This window comes from Schistocerca serialis, chromosome 7, assembly GCF_023864345.2.
Source record: "Schistocerca serialis cubense isolate TAMUIC-IGC-003099 chromosome 7, iqSchSeri2.2, whole genome shotgun sequence".
NCBI lineage: Eukaryota > Metazoa > Arthropoda > Insecta > Orthoptera > Acrididae > Schistocerca > Schistocerca serialis.
The window spans coordinates 43514323-43529414 of record NC_064644.1 but is presented as its reverse complement, the minus strand read 5'-3'; the positions used below and the strand labels follow the sequence as shown (position 1 = coordinate 43529414).

Genomic DNA, 15092 nt, shown 5'->3' with positions numbered 1-15092 from the left:
GGGACGATGCGGGAGACCCGCACCGCCGAACTAGCAAGGTCCTAGGGGAGGTGGTTTGCCAATGCCTTCCTCCGACCATAATGCGGATGAATGAAGATGATGATGACGTCACAACAACGCCCAGTCATCTCGCGGCAGGAAAAATTCCTGACCCCGCCGGGAATCGAACCCGGGACCCCGTGCGCGGGAAGCGAGAACGCTACCACAAAACAACGCGCTGCGGACTTACACAACAAAGGTACAAAATATTATAGTGTAGTGTATCATCATCAGACGATGCATGTGGCCAAACATTGTGAGTTACCTTCGCGCTGGCGGAGGGACAGACCAGTCTTCTGTTTTACTCTCTTCGCTTCCCCTAAATTAGTACAGCGGACAGCCACAACTGTTTGTACTATTATACTAGTTTAAGCTAGAAATCTTAGAAGAGGCTCGTTTTAGTTTGCAGACACATTTACGCTGGAAAACAACGATTCTCTCGAACAACAGTAACAGCGCCCAAGCTTTTTGAGCATTTAAGACATGGCAAGAGCTGGAAATCATTACAAAGACAAACTTTCTTCAGATTACGCTTTTATATGAGAACTGAGGTGATATTTCAGTCTACAGTTATGTACCCCAGTAAGGAAATCAAATGATCTAAATAAAGTTCATCGAGACACGCTATGTTGTTTCCCAATCAGAAGTTTATTAACCGGAGAATACTACTGTTAGTCAATTCGACGAACACATTCTCCTTCAATACCACCCCCCCCCCCCCCTACTGTTGTTTAACGGGAGGGGCACGCCGCCCTCGCAGCAGTGCCTGGAGGATCAAGTTGGCTCTGTAATACCGCCGGCGGAAGTGACCTACATCGCTCTTCGATCAAGTGAACCATATTTCGTCCCGAAGTTAACAGCGTCGAACCAATGAAGGTATAGTTGTGCATGTAAATATTGATCCGTTTAAACGACTAACGTGTAGTATTCACGAACAAAATGGACTCGCCGATTCGAACGTATAGTAATCATCGGCTAATTTGCTATTAATATTTTATTGGATGTTTGTTGAAAAGAACGTTTTGGTTTTAAGTGGGTTGTGGTACCTATTCCATAACTTTTCTTTTCTTTTCTTTTCAGGTTCTGGCGAATTACCGAAAACCTTGAGCTATGGATTCAACGGAATCCGATCTTGACATTCTGACGAAGAAAACAACGTCAAAGAAGACGATAACGTTTCCGATTACACTATCGACTGTGCATCATATTAGTACGAAGAAACACTTAACGCAACGGTGGCGCAAATTAAGAAGGAAGCATCTGTTGGGAAAAACAAAGAAGGGGCATTCAAATTATCGTGTAAGAGTTAATGCAATGTTCTTCTCTGTAGGCCTACTTACTCCACAGCGTTCCCGGCGGGCGAAAATCTACGCCCTTTTGTTTGTGATCCTATGCGATGTGAGTCAACATTCGCCCCGAAACTATTGGACTGAAAAATGAGCATAACAAAAGTAACGACAACGATTCAAAGAAGACGAGTTCCTCAGCTTCCATTGTCAGCAACAATGTCGTCCCCTGGAGACAACTTCCAGTGCATCTTGGTGCCATCTAAAACCGAGCTAATGTCAGACAGGAATGTCCTGGAAAATAAAAGTCAGCGTGGAACCACTGGTAAGCCATCAGCAATGAACATAGTCCATATTCGTCAAGGACCGACTGTTTCCAATAGATATACGCGTGACATTCTAAATTTTTTTCAGTTATTTTTCTCAGATTGCATTCTTCTGTTTATGTAACTATTGTATTTACTCAATACACCTGGCACATGATCATTCAAATTATCGTGTAAGAGTTAATGCAATGTTCTTCTCTATAGGCCTACTTACTCCACAGCGTTCCCGGCGGGCGAAAATCTACGCCCTTTTGTTTGTGATCCTATGCGATGTGAGTTTTTGTGATTTATTGCAATGGAAAAAAAAATGGTTCAAATGGCTCTGAGCACTATGGAACTTAACATCTGAGGTCATCGGTCCCCTAGAGCTTGGAACTACTTAAACCTAACTAGCCTAAGGACAACACACATATCCATGCCCGAGGCAGGATTCGAACCTGCGACCGTAGCGGCCGCGCGGTTCCAGACTGAAGCGCCTAGAACCGCTCGGCCACAAGGCCAGCTGCAATGGAAAGCTCGTGGAAACAGTGAGACGTAGTTTTCTTTAAATTTCCTACAATAAAGGGTATATAATTTTACCCTTGCGACGCTTTTGGTAATTTTCCTGGCCAAACCTAGATGTGATAGTAGAATCGACGAAGGTAATATTTTTGGCACTTTTCTGTCTACACAACAATCAGAGCGTTACAGTACCTACGCTGTTCTGATTAACATTGTCAGCTACAACAATGACTTCGATTGTTTGCCAGACGTGTGAAAACAGCCTGAAAAGAAAGGGGGGGGGAGGGACATTCAGGAAGACAAATAAAACGTGGCTGCTGCGCTGATTCATCGATATGTAATGCAAGAAGTTCAACAGCAAGGTTATGTCAGCATTAATAAGTTGATAAAAATTAAAACCACAAAGACCATTACATACGGAGAACTCGTTTCTGTCCAAGCAAGGCTGAGAGAAGAAACCAGCCACAAATTCATTGGGACGGCTTTCACCGAAGCAATACGTAAAAATCACGTAAAATCTGAACAAGACATGATTGCTACTGAAACAATTTTCCTTTCCGATACCAAACAGCGAAATTAATTCCCTTTCACTGCGAATAACAAAAACTGATAACGCGTGGGAGGGACAAGGTGCGGTAAGATTATTGTACTATACCCCTCGCCGCTTGAGAAACGACTATGACCAAACACGGTCATCAGGAACACTCAATCACGAGGAATGGAACGCATTTCTCTGGTGTGATGGAAATAATTTCATTAAGCTACAAAATAAGAAGTTACCCATATATTTCTCTCTTAGGATGTTGCGTACTTGTATTTCTGTATTAAACTGATCACCCATTGCTACTATGTGGATCGATTTTGATAAAACTTGTCAGTAACGATAGCGTCAAGGGTAAAAGTTGCGCAATGCATAAAACATATCTGCAGTGCGAGGGAAAACGGACGTCACTTATGGGTATACGTTACGTAAAATTCTTCACCCAAACTTCACCTGCAACACTAAAATGTGTATTCTTTACGCAACTGAATTGTCACATTTGGAGTGAAGATACAATATATCGTTCTCTCTTTCTTTACTCATGTGAAGCCAGTTGATTTTGCAGGCAATGGTGCACTTAGCCATACTCAGGTTATTTTCTTTTCCAGGACACCGGAGAAATAATTCTCGAGTAATGCGAGCAGGTCCATTTCTTTAGTGTTGCTGTAGCATTGTGGCTATGATTTGGATACCTTTGGTTCCACTCAATGTCGTTTCTTTTATGCATTTGTTAATTCCCTTTCGTAGAGCATACGCCATCAAACTTAACGTCTTTGTTCCACGATATTAGTTTTACGCCGCCATTACCCGTGTTACGTTTCAAGTGTGAATTTTTCTGACCATTGGCAGTACTCTCGAAGTAGTTCATATTCAGCTCATGGCACTTAAAGGAGCGCAGCACGTAACAGCATAGTCACATTCCCTGCATTGTTTACAATTTGAGTGTATGTACTTGGCCGTGCCGCACGAGTTGACTAGCGGAAAACGCGGCCACATTCGGCTAGTACGGGTGACTGAGTGACAGTCAGTCATATCTTCGGTCCAACATACCACTCAAAATTATATCGCGGAGAGCTAAATTTCTCCCGAGCCATTTTATAATATTGAAAATTGTCCACATCTTCGTCCGTCACATCTAAAATTACGAGTACGGAATTCTACAGGCTCACATCTTCTGTTGTAGATATTGTGTATTAAGAAGTATTTCCTCCTCCTTTTCCCATCTTCAACAAGCAACACGCGCTCGGTGGCTACGTGCCAGACTACGAAGCCAAAGGTCTGGGTTTCGACCCTGGTTAGTTTGAGGCTCCTTATACCACTTCTTTCACCTCTGGCAATATTTATTCATCTGAAAAATATCGAGTTGCATCGTGTCTCGGAATTCCCTTCAACTGCAACTCCTCCTATAGTTGGCTGCGTACGTCACTTCTGAAGTCGGAGGAAGGCAATAGATGGCCCCATGCATTGTACCATGCCTATTAAAGAACTGTGGTGTCCAGGAAAAAGTCCTGTGGCACGCCCCAATGAACGCTTACCTATGGGAGCGAAATGGCTCTTTGCGACGAGAGTTTGTACTGGGTAGTTTGGACGGACTTATCGACGATCAGAAGTAGGAACACTTTGGTCCCACTATTTTAGAGCGCCTTTGCACCTGTGCACGTCGATCTGCACCAATAATACCTATTGCTACCACTTAATTGGTCGCTTTTCAACCCTAGTAACAAATATCACTCACCATTCCTTCATAGATGTAACAGAGCGTTTGTTTTCCTAACAGATAAGGAATGAAGCCGGGCGTACTGGGCTCTAATGGTCCGGCCACGCAGGCTTCTGTGATTGACACATTTCCAAGTTTTACGTTGTCTTGTGACGTACTAAATACATCTCAGAACTGGGGTTAAATGACAACATGTCAGCAATGAGTGAAGGGAGTTGTTCTAACACTACGTAAAGCATTTGCACAGAATTACTTCAGAACGTTGAACCACGTCTCAAGCACTAAACGAGAACTATAGTGCTATATTCTGGAAGCCGTGCTGCTTGAAAACCACAAGGAAAAATGATTGTTACCAGAGTTACTGAGAACGTTACTCAACTTGCTATCCATGTATAATCTATCAGTTTAATTAATCTCACAGTAGACTAGTTCAGCACGTTTTGCCACATTTATTATACCTTTGAGAAGTATCCAGGGGAGGGTTTCTAAAACTCTCGATATTTTTCGTGCTGTATGTCCTCAGCTACCAACGATCAGCTAGTTAAAAATTGCAGAGACTCATTTACAAAATTTTAAATCTTAACATATTCGTCACTAAGTGAAAGCATAGCAGAATATGATTGTAAAGTGAAGTCGCTGGATCAAATCTCATTAGTGGGATATACTGCTTCTTACTTGTATAAACATGGGAAAGATAGATACTGCCTGTAGGAAACTCAAAGAGACCTTTGAAAAAAGTAAAGCAAATGGATGTGCATTAAGAGTTCAGGTACTAAGCAGAGAAGGGAAAGATGAAGGAATACATAGAGGGGCTGTGGGAAAATAAACTTGAAGACAATATCATACAATGGTAAGAGAATGCAGATGAAGAGGAGACGGGAGATACGACACAGAGAAGAATTTGATAGAGCACTGAAAGACATATACCTGAAACAGGTAATATTTCCTCAGAACTACTGTTACCCTAGGGAGAGCTGACATGATTATTCCACCTGTCACACAAGATGTACGAGACAGTGAAATATGCACAAACTTCAGGTGAAATATGCACAAACTTCAAGAAGAATGTAATATTTCCAATCCCAAAGAAAGCAAGTGCTGACATGTGTGAATATTACTGAACCATCAGTTTAATAAATCACGATTGCAAAATACTGACACGAACTATTTACAACAGAACAGGAGAGCCCACGAAAGCTGACCTCCGAAAATATCAGCTCAGGTTCCGCAGACAGGCAGGAACGTGTTAGGCAATTATCTTGGAAGATAGGTTAAAGGAAGGCAAATTTACATTTATAGCATTTGTAAACTTAGTTCAGGAAGAAGAAATAAAAATTTTCAGTTTTGCCGATGACACTGTACTTCTGTCAGAGACAGCAAAGGACTTGGAAGAACAGTTCAACAGCAAAACAAACAAGTGTAATGGAATGGAACCCCCTATGTATCACTCACTTGGGGATTGTAAAGATTACTGCATACACAGAGGTATTCCAAACAATCATTTTTTTTCCACCACTCCATGTGTAAATGGAACATGAAGAAACCCTAATAAATGATACAGTGGGATGTACCTTCTGCCATGCACCCACAGTTTTTTGTAGAGTACCGACGTAGATGTAAATGGAGTTGGATTAAATCAGACAATCCTGAGGGAATCTGATCAAGGAATGAGACACTAAAAGTTGTAGACGAGTTCCGCTATTTGGGCAGCAAAATAACCAACAGAGTACAGAAGATATAGAATGTAGACTAGCAGAGTCAAGATCGGCATTCTAAAGAAAAGAAATTAGTTAAAGTCGAATATAAATTTAACTGTTAGGAAATCCATTCTCTAGGTATTTGTCTTGAGTGTAGTCTTGTACAGAAGTTAAAGTGGATGATAAGCACTACAGGCAAGCAGATAATAGAAGCTTTCAAAATATGGTACTAGAAAGGAATGCTGGGAAGATCATACAACTATTGAGGAAGTACTGAACATAACTAGAGAGAAAAGAAATTTGTGGCTTAAGCTGGTTAAAAGAAGGTATTGGTTGATGGGACACACATCACAAATTCAATACTGGAGGAAAATGTGGGGGCGAGAAATGGTAAAGGGTAGTAGCAGTTATTTGGAAATGAAGCTGCTTGACAAGATAGTGTGGGGAGCTGCATCAAACCTGTCTTCTGACTGAAGAGCACAACAGCAACATTAAAATACCATATTTATTAAAAATGAAAACATTACTTAACAAATATTGAATCATAATTGTAATGTCAGTAACATCTTTTCAATTTAATTAGAATTGGAATAAAATGGGAGTAATCACAATAAATTAAAATTTGGTAGAAAAATGCAAAATGTCAAAGGGAAATAAAGTATTTCTTTGTTTCTAGAGACTGAACAGTATTACCGATGAATGAAATTTTTTAACAAAAAGTCATCCAAAACGTCGGTGTGAAATTTTAATTTATTTTCATACGACCAATAACTAAAAGGATGCTACTTTTATTAAAATTATTAAATTTATATTTGTTAACATATGCGAGATTTAATTAAAATTGAATGAAATTGTGCCACTAACAAATTCATATCAGTGGCTTTGTCCGACTACAATCTTCAAATCCTGTAAAGTATTAACAAAATCAAAAAGACCAGTCTATTAACGTCCCTTACTTGGTAAGGTACGAGGAAGGAGAGGCGAAACGGAAAAGGTTTCAAATCGCAGACGGCAGCACATAAAGCAGAATTAAGAAGGAAGCGATTGACCGCCTGGAAGAGACAGGCAAATGGCCTTCTATCATAGCAGAAAAATTGATGATCGTGAGACTGAATTTCCTTCGCGGTAGATTTTAATGCTTTTTCATTCATTTATGTTTAAGTGCTGATACGTTCTGTTCAATAAACTTTACAAGCCACATTTACGCTAACCTAATGAACGAATCTCATTATTTAGAGTTCGCGCATCATCTAAGATGAGATCTGAAGATTATCAGCAAACGCTTTCACCAGCCTACCACTTTGCTATTAAAGTTAGTTAACTTAAATCCCTCGCCGAGCTCTAGCGCCAGTTAAGTCGTAGTGTCAGTACTACCTCACGTGTTTCCACATTTCTCCAGAACCCATACTGCCTTTTTCCGAGGTTGACTTCTACCAGTTTTCGATTCTTCTGCAAATAATTAGTGTCAGTATTTAGCAATCATGACTTATTACACTGACGGCCATCAAGCTTCCCATTGATTTCTGCAACATAATTAGTAGAAGCCATAAACCGAATGAGATTAGGCACTCATGCGGAACCATTTCGATTATTTTTCTGATTCTGATTGATGTTATCTTACCCACAATAGAATACTACCCCCCCCCCCCCCCGCCTTTATAATTTTAATTTCCTCTTCATTTGTGCAACTGGCTCACATACTAATAGTGACTTCGAGGTGTGTCTGGAGCAGAGGACTGATCGATCACACAGATTCACATCTTATGGTATCATGTGTGATGATTAAGTAACCTTGTCTTATGGATGGGATTTTCAAAATCTATACTAGTTAACATGGATAAACCAGTGATACTCAAGGAAAATAATTTTAATGTTTGCGTGTTTAGTAATTCATATCAAGCCGCACCGTGATTGTAAGTTCACGGTAAACTGTTGGCGCCCTAAATGGGTGGGTAAATTAGTTGAAAAGTCTGAGAAAGCCCAGGGCACACCAAGTCAAATAGGACCACGCCCAGTAAACCAACCTTCTGGTTGGTGACGTATTTTCCTTTTAATTCGAAGAAGTTGATGACAGCGACAAGAGGCTTTAGCAACGCAAAGCCGTTGATATTCTTTTTGTAAACAGACGCGTCCAGAACACACAACATTAAAGAACAGAGCCGAAGCAATGTAGGCGGCACTGCCAGGGCCGGAATTGCACTGAGGAGTTGTTCCATTACGCAATGGTAAGACTTCATTGTTTCCAGTTGCTTGCAACTTCAACAATGGACAATGGCAATATTGAGCGTAAATTAAATGATTTTAGGTGTTTATGGAGTGAAACCTTCTAACAGATTACTTCTTGTTGTTGTTGTGGTCTTCAGTCCCGAGACTGATTTGATGCAGCTCTCCATGCTACTCTATCCTGTGCAAGCTTCTTGATCTCCCAGTACCTACTGCAACCTACATCCTTCTGAATCTGCTTGGTGTATTCATCTCTTGGTCTCCCTCAACGATTTTTACCCTCCACGCTGCCCTCCAATACTAAACTGGTGATCCCTTGATGCCTCAGAACGTGTCCTACCAACCGATCCCTTCTTCTAGTCAAGTTGTGCCACAAACAAACTTCTCTTCTCCCCAATCCTATTCAATACCTCCTCATTAGTTATGTGATCCCTATGTTATTCAATCTGTATACTGAGCAAGCAGTAACGGAAACAAAAGAAAAATTCGGAGTAGGTATTAAAGTCCATGGAGAAGAAATAAAAACGTTGAGGTTCGCCGATGACATTGTAATACTGTCAGAGACAGCAAAGGACTTGGAAGAGCAGTTGAACGGAATGGACAGTGTCTTGAAAGGAGGATATAAGATGAACATCAACAAAAGCAAAACAAGGATAATGGAATGTAGTCGAATTAAGTCGGGTGATGCTGAGGGAATTAGATTAGGAAATGAGACGCTTAAAGTATTAAATGAGTTTTGCTATTTGGGGAGCAAAATAACTGATGATGGTCGAAGTAGAGAGGATATAAAATGTAGACTGGCAATGGCAAGGAAAGCGTTTCTGAAGAAGAGAAATTTGTTAACATCGAGTATGGATTTAATTGTCAGGAAGTCGTTTCTGAAAGTATTTGTATGGAGTGTAGCCATGTATGGAAGTGAAACATGGACGATAAATAGTTTGGAAAAGAAGAGAATAGAAGCTTCCGAAATGTGGTGCTACAGAAGAATGCTGAAAATTAGATGGGTAGATCACATAACTAATAAGGAGGTATCGAATAGAATTGGGGAGAAGAGGAGTTTGTGGCACAACTTGACCAGAAGAAGGGATCGGTTGGTAGGACATGTTCTGAGGCATCAAGGGATCACCAATTTAGTATTGGAGGGAAGCGTGGAGGGTAAAAATCGTAGAGGGAGACCAAGAGATGAATACACTAAGCAGATTCAGAAGGATGTAGGCTGCAGTAGGTACTGGGAGATGAAGAAACTTGCACAGGATCGAGTAGCATGGAGAGCTGCATCAAACCAGCCTCAGGACTGAAGACAACAACAACAACAACTACAACAACAGTTAATGTGATCTACTCATCTGATCTTCAGCATTCTTCTGTAGCACCACATTTCAAAAGCTTCTATTCTCTTCTTGCCTAAACTATTTATCGTCCATGTTTCACTTCCATACATGGCTACACTCCATACAAATACTTTCAGAAACCACATCCTGACACTTAAATCTATACTCGATGTTAACAAATTTCTCTTCTTCAGAAACGCCTTCCTTGCCATTGCCAGTCTACATTTTATATCCTCTCTACTTCGACCATCATCAGTTATTTTGCTCCCCAAATAGCAAAACTCCTTTACTACTTTAAGCGTCTCATTTCCTAATCTAATTCCCTCAGCATCACCCGACTTAATTCGACTACATTAAATTATCCTCGTTTTGCTTTTGTTGATGTTCATCTTATATCCTCCCTTGAAGACACTATCCATTCCGTTCAACTGCTCTTCCAAGTCCTTTGCTGTCTCTGGCAGAATTACAATGTCATCGGCGAACCTCAAAGTTTTAATTTCTTCTCCATGGAATTTAACTCCTACTCCGAATTTTTCTTTTGTTTCCTTCACTGCTTGCTCAATATACAGATTGAATAACATCGGGGAGAGGCTACAACCCTGTCTCACTCCCTTCCCAACCACTGCTTCCCTTTCGTGTCCCTCGACTCTTCGTAACTGCCATCTGGTTTCCGTACGAATTGTAAATAGCCTTTCGCTCCCTGTATTTTACCCCTGCCACCTTCAGAATTTGAAAGAGAGTATTCCAGTCAACATTGTCTACAGGGTGACAATTATTGAACTATACGAAAAAAACCGTAAATTAGTTACAAACTACATTCAACATGTAAACCTCACTACAGGTATTTGGATTTAGGTTATGACATGTTCCACATGCCTGCCATCATTGGCGACGATGTGGTGCTGACGAATAGCGAAATTTTGCATCACCCGCTGAAGTGCCGGAACATCGCATCTGTCGATGGCCTGAATGGTTTTGAGGTTATTGCTGTACACCTCCTCCTTAATATACACCCACAAAACAGAGTCGCGTGTGTTCACATATGGAGAATACGGCGGCCAATCGAGCCCCGTGCCAGTGGCTTGTGGGTACCCCAGAATCAGAATGCTGTCTCCAAAGTGCTCCTCCAGGACATCAAACATGTGGTCCAGCTCCGTCTTGCATGAATCATATATTGTGATCACTTTGGATAATGGGGATGAAATCATTATCCAAAATCTTGACGTATCGGTCGGTAATCACCGTGCCATCAAGGAATATCGCGCCGATTATTCCGTGGCTGGGCATTGCACACCACACAGCCACCTGTTGAGGTTGAAGATCCTTCTCGATCGCGAAATGCGGATTCTCCGTCTCCCAAATGCAATTTTGCTTACTTGGCGAGCCCATCCAAACGAAAGTGGGTTTCGTCGCTAAACCAAGCCATACAGTGCATACTAATTCCCATCATGGCCCGCGGCCAACCGTGCAGTTTGAGCGTCCTACAGAAACCGTTCAGAAGTTATGACGTTTTTATTTCATACAGTTCAATTATTGTCACCCTGTATTTCACCCACAGAAACGGAGTGTTATGAAACTGTCAGCTCTTAAGGCTAATAAATGTTAATCTGGCACCTCCTAGGCGCTTCTCCGCAATTGTGCTGACATGAGCTCTGATATTCTGAACTATTTACATCGTCATACAAATCAATTACTTTAAAAAGTGAACCATTTACGAAAAAATTCAAGATCTCACTATAGTGCTTACAATTAAGTAGAACTGTTTATTATCAGGATTGCATTCCTTATACCATGTATCCGTAGCCTCTGAATGGTGTAAGTCGTGAATGTTGGATTTCTTAAATTACATGACACCACCAATACCTTATAGAATCTGGTTACTGTTGGATCAGTAATGTGATCCTATTACGCGATGCCACGACACAAAATGTTCACCTGAATCGTCATAGTTTAACGCTGTTCCAATTGCAGAAGTGAGCTTTTTCAATTTACGGAATCTTCGATGGCTCTAAAAGCAAGCCATCATGGCGACGTAGCCAATCAACTTTAGTATGCGAAAAGCAGACAATTTCACAAATGATACGAGGTATAGAAATAAAACTGTTTACGACTTGCCGCTTTCATCTTTTGACAATGGTGTTTAAATACATGAAGACCAGAAAAAACCTCCACATTGTGGAGCAACCTAGAATGTAGGGTTCGTTCCGTGGCCAAAGATCGCACAGAGTGAGGAGCGAACATTGAATTGCCAAAATCACCAGGTGCACACTTCTGCCGACACGGAGGCAACGGGGCTGCATGCTCGCCCGCGCGCGCGCAGCACTTTATAGAAAAGGCGCCAAACCTGTTGGGACAGGTGTGCTACGACAGCGCGCGCGCTTGGAGATGCATCAAACGACGTATACGTTTTGTTAACTGGCAAACTGTACATTCAAAAATGATGCTTTGTTTAAGAGACACGTCTCACTGTACATAAAGTCATATGAGTTACGCAGCTCTCGACAAGTCATGTAAACGTACTCCGGGTTGCATTCAACATGTTATCAAAATAACATACAAATAGACGAGAACTTAACTGGCTCTGCCGCATATACCAAAGTCTGTTCTGCACTGAAAGCATATTTTCTGTTGCGAAAAGATATCTTCATGCCTTCAAGCTGGCTTAATGTAAGCTGAGATATTATGAAACTGAAATGTCAGATCCCTTATCACAAACAAAAGCATCGTTTCAGATAAGATCATTGCCTGTGCAACATTAGCGATCAGATCACTGTCAAATTAATGGTATTATGTCGCAGCTTTTCTCCGGAAAGAGAGAGACAGAGAGAGGGAGAGAGAGAGAGAGAGAGAGAGAGAGAGTGTTCAGGGAGTGAGGCATTACGAATGCATGTGCGATCCCAATTTCTTACTGATGAGCACCGGTTTGGCTTCCCTGTATCACATGGAGTGAATGCTGGGCAATTACCTCAGCAATGTCCTGATCTGTTAGTGGTTCACATGTTATAATCTTGATCGAGATTTTAAGCTCTGATCTTTCTTCGTTACGATTACTGCTTTTGCGAAAACGTGTTTCACAAGAACAACACGAAGAAAAAACCAGCCTCAGTTCCATATTTAATACAATCATGATGAGTAGTGACTGTGGGGTGACACTGGGCTGAAATAAACTTATTAAAAATGTCGACTCTATGTAAGACAAGAGACGCATCAGGACGTAAGTAGAACAGAAGGGTTGGGCGGAGTACGAAAGTTAATTTTGCCTAAATTTCTTTATAATCAACTTTCCCTCAACAGGTTGATGTGTTCGACAGAAGACGCCCATCCTTCTATCAGTGCACCTGGATCCGAGCTGTTTCCTATTTATGTCCACGGTCATCACAGTGAAGGGAAATCTTCAAGGAAAATTGTCTCTTTTGTGCTCGGAATGAAGTGCTCAACACCGGTTCAGTCCCTAGCCAAAACTTGTTTTCGGACTGTCATTTCTTAAGGAACTTCAGTCTTCTGTGTATGCTAACTAGTCTTCCCACTCCTGAACGTTAACCAGGAATCCCGCACGCAAACGGACCACATCACATACGCGCTTGCTTCCTCAGTCACCCGAAGGGTGGGGGGCGCGGGAGGGGCGGAGTGTTGGTGGTGGGAGGTGAACCATGACCTTGCGTCACTCCACCTTCAACAGTCAGTCGGAGGGGGAGGGAGCACGTGGTGGCGAACACGCGACCACCAAAAACAACCCCGCAGCGCTGTCACACACAGCTCTGTATGCAACAGACGCCAGCCAAGGGATAGACACAGCAACATCCACTACCTGCTTCGCATCCCTCCAGTTCACTTTTGCTGGGAGATCTAGTCCTCTATTATGTAATGATCCCAGCTGCAAATAATATCAATTCCATAATCAATGCCTTTTGCAAAGGCAAAATGTTTTCCGAACTTTAATCCTGGATCGATTTTAACAGCTGGGTCGTACAACAGCAGCCACATAAGTTTACGATCTTTCGGTAACAATGACAGCTTAGAACGTTTCTACAGGAAGTAAACTAACTTTACTTTCCTGCCAACTGGAATATGAGGTGAAATTAATATACACGATACGCCATGTTTACGGTCTGGGTAGAAGTACACCCGAGAGTTTGTCAAACGATTTATCTGAAATAATCTTACAATAACTGTGGTTATCTTAATAAAAAATCCCGTACTTATGGCCATTCTAGCTGAGAAATCAAATATTTCTAATTCCACTTCAGCATAGAAAAAATGCATCTGTACCACGTTCAGTCAAAATATACATAACTCAAGATTGCATTCGCTACAATTCTTGAAACAGAGAGGGAAAAAACTTAAATCTTTTTAGTATTACAAACGATGTATTCGACACACGCTGCAAGTCCATGGGCCACAAATACACAATTAACTAAAATTCCCGAACAAGTATGACTTTGAAGTTAAAATTTGAAAAAAAAAATTACAATCAACGAAACGAGAAAATAAAAGGGACAGTATTCAGAAAGCAGTACCGACTATACGACAGTAACATCAAACACGTAATAATTTAAAAATATCACACATTTTAAGCACATTACTGCTATATAAACACTATACCAACTAGCCAAAACAAACTGATGATCAATAATAATGTATCGAAACAACCGGAGTCCGCTTCAGATATGCACCGCAAAGTAAATACAAACACAATGCCACGTTCTGCTTAGTATACTCACCTTTATCCATCCTCCGTGAGCTGTAACCAGTACATAAAGAAGATATAAGTCTATTTCATGGCCGTTAATCTTCGGTATTTTACGAAATGGAGTCCTGAAAACAACAAGACATTATAATGTATTACGATGAATAACTTAACATAGATACATGCGAAACCCAAACAAACATACAAAGATGTTTAATAAATTTTAAATAAAAGTACACTTACCCACGGCTTTCGTGGAATTGCCTAAGTTCTCGAATGAAACTGTCACGTTCCCGTTGGTATGTGACTGGGTCCTTGTTAAGAATTTTGGCCATATTAACACTGAAACACTCTTGTTTATTGCACCACACGTGTTACTACGCTACGTGAATCCATTTAGAGTCCCGATACGCGTGACGTAGTCGCAGCGAAGAGCAGATACACCACGGTAAGATAGCAGTTGGGGCTCAACCGACGAAGGGTATTGTTCGACTCCCGCAGACGTAGGGTTGACTGGATTTCTAACTCCCAATGTTGCAACTTACTTCTGTCCGATATTAAGCACACAGCACGAGTCCAGTACACGGCACAACCACTCACACGTTGTCCGTAACTTTTCCATGGCGCACAGTTTAGTACTTTGCACCAAAATAATCACAAATATGCACCAAAAATGTTACATACACGTAACGGCACGTTTCTTCCTATGTGTAATGTCACTGCAAGCCAAAATGGCGTCGGCCA

The 15092-nt window shown here is 41.3% G+C and overlaps 1 protein-coding gene across 8 annotated transcripts in view; it reads right to left on the bottom strand.

Moving 5' to 3' along the window:
• LOC126412823 (AT-rich interactive domain-containing protein 2-like) overlaps positions 1 to 15028 on the bottom strand; it is a 323653-nt gene extending 308625 nt beyond the window's left edge. For 4 of the 8 annotated variants that reach the window (XM_050082640.1, XM_050082644.1, XM_050082645.1 and 1 more), the window contains exons 1-2: positions 14592 to 15025; positions 14383 to 14476 (exon numbers count right to left, since the gene is read on the bottom strand). In XM_050082640.1, the coding sequence (XP_049938597.1) occupies positions 14383 to 14476; positions 14592 to 14683 (186 nt within the window). In that variant the 5' untranslated portion in view covers positions 14684 to 15025. Of the gene's footprint in view, positions 1 to 14382; positions 14477 to 14591 lie in introns of all 8 variants that reach the window. The other 4 variants (XM_050082643.1, XM_050082642.1, XM_050082646.1 and 1 more) reach the window with 4 other exon arrangements.
• Positions 15029 to 15092: the final 64 nt, after the last annotated feature.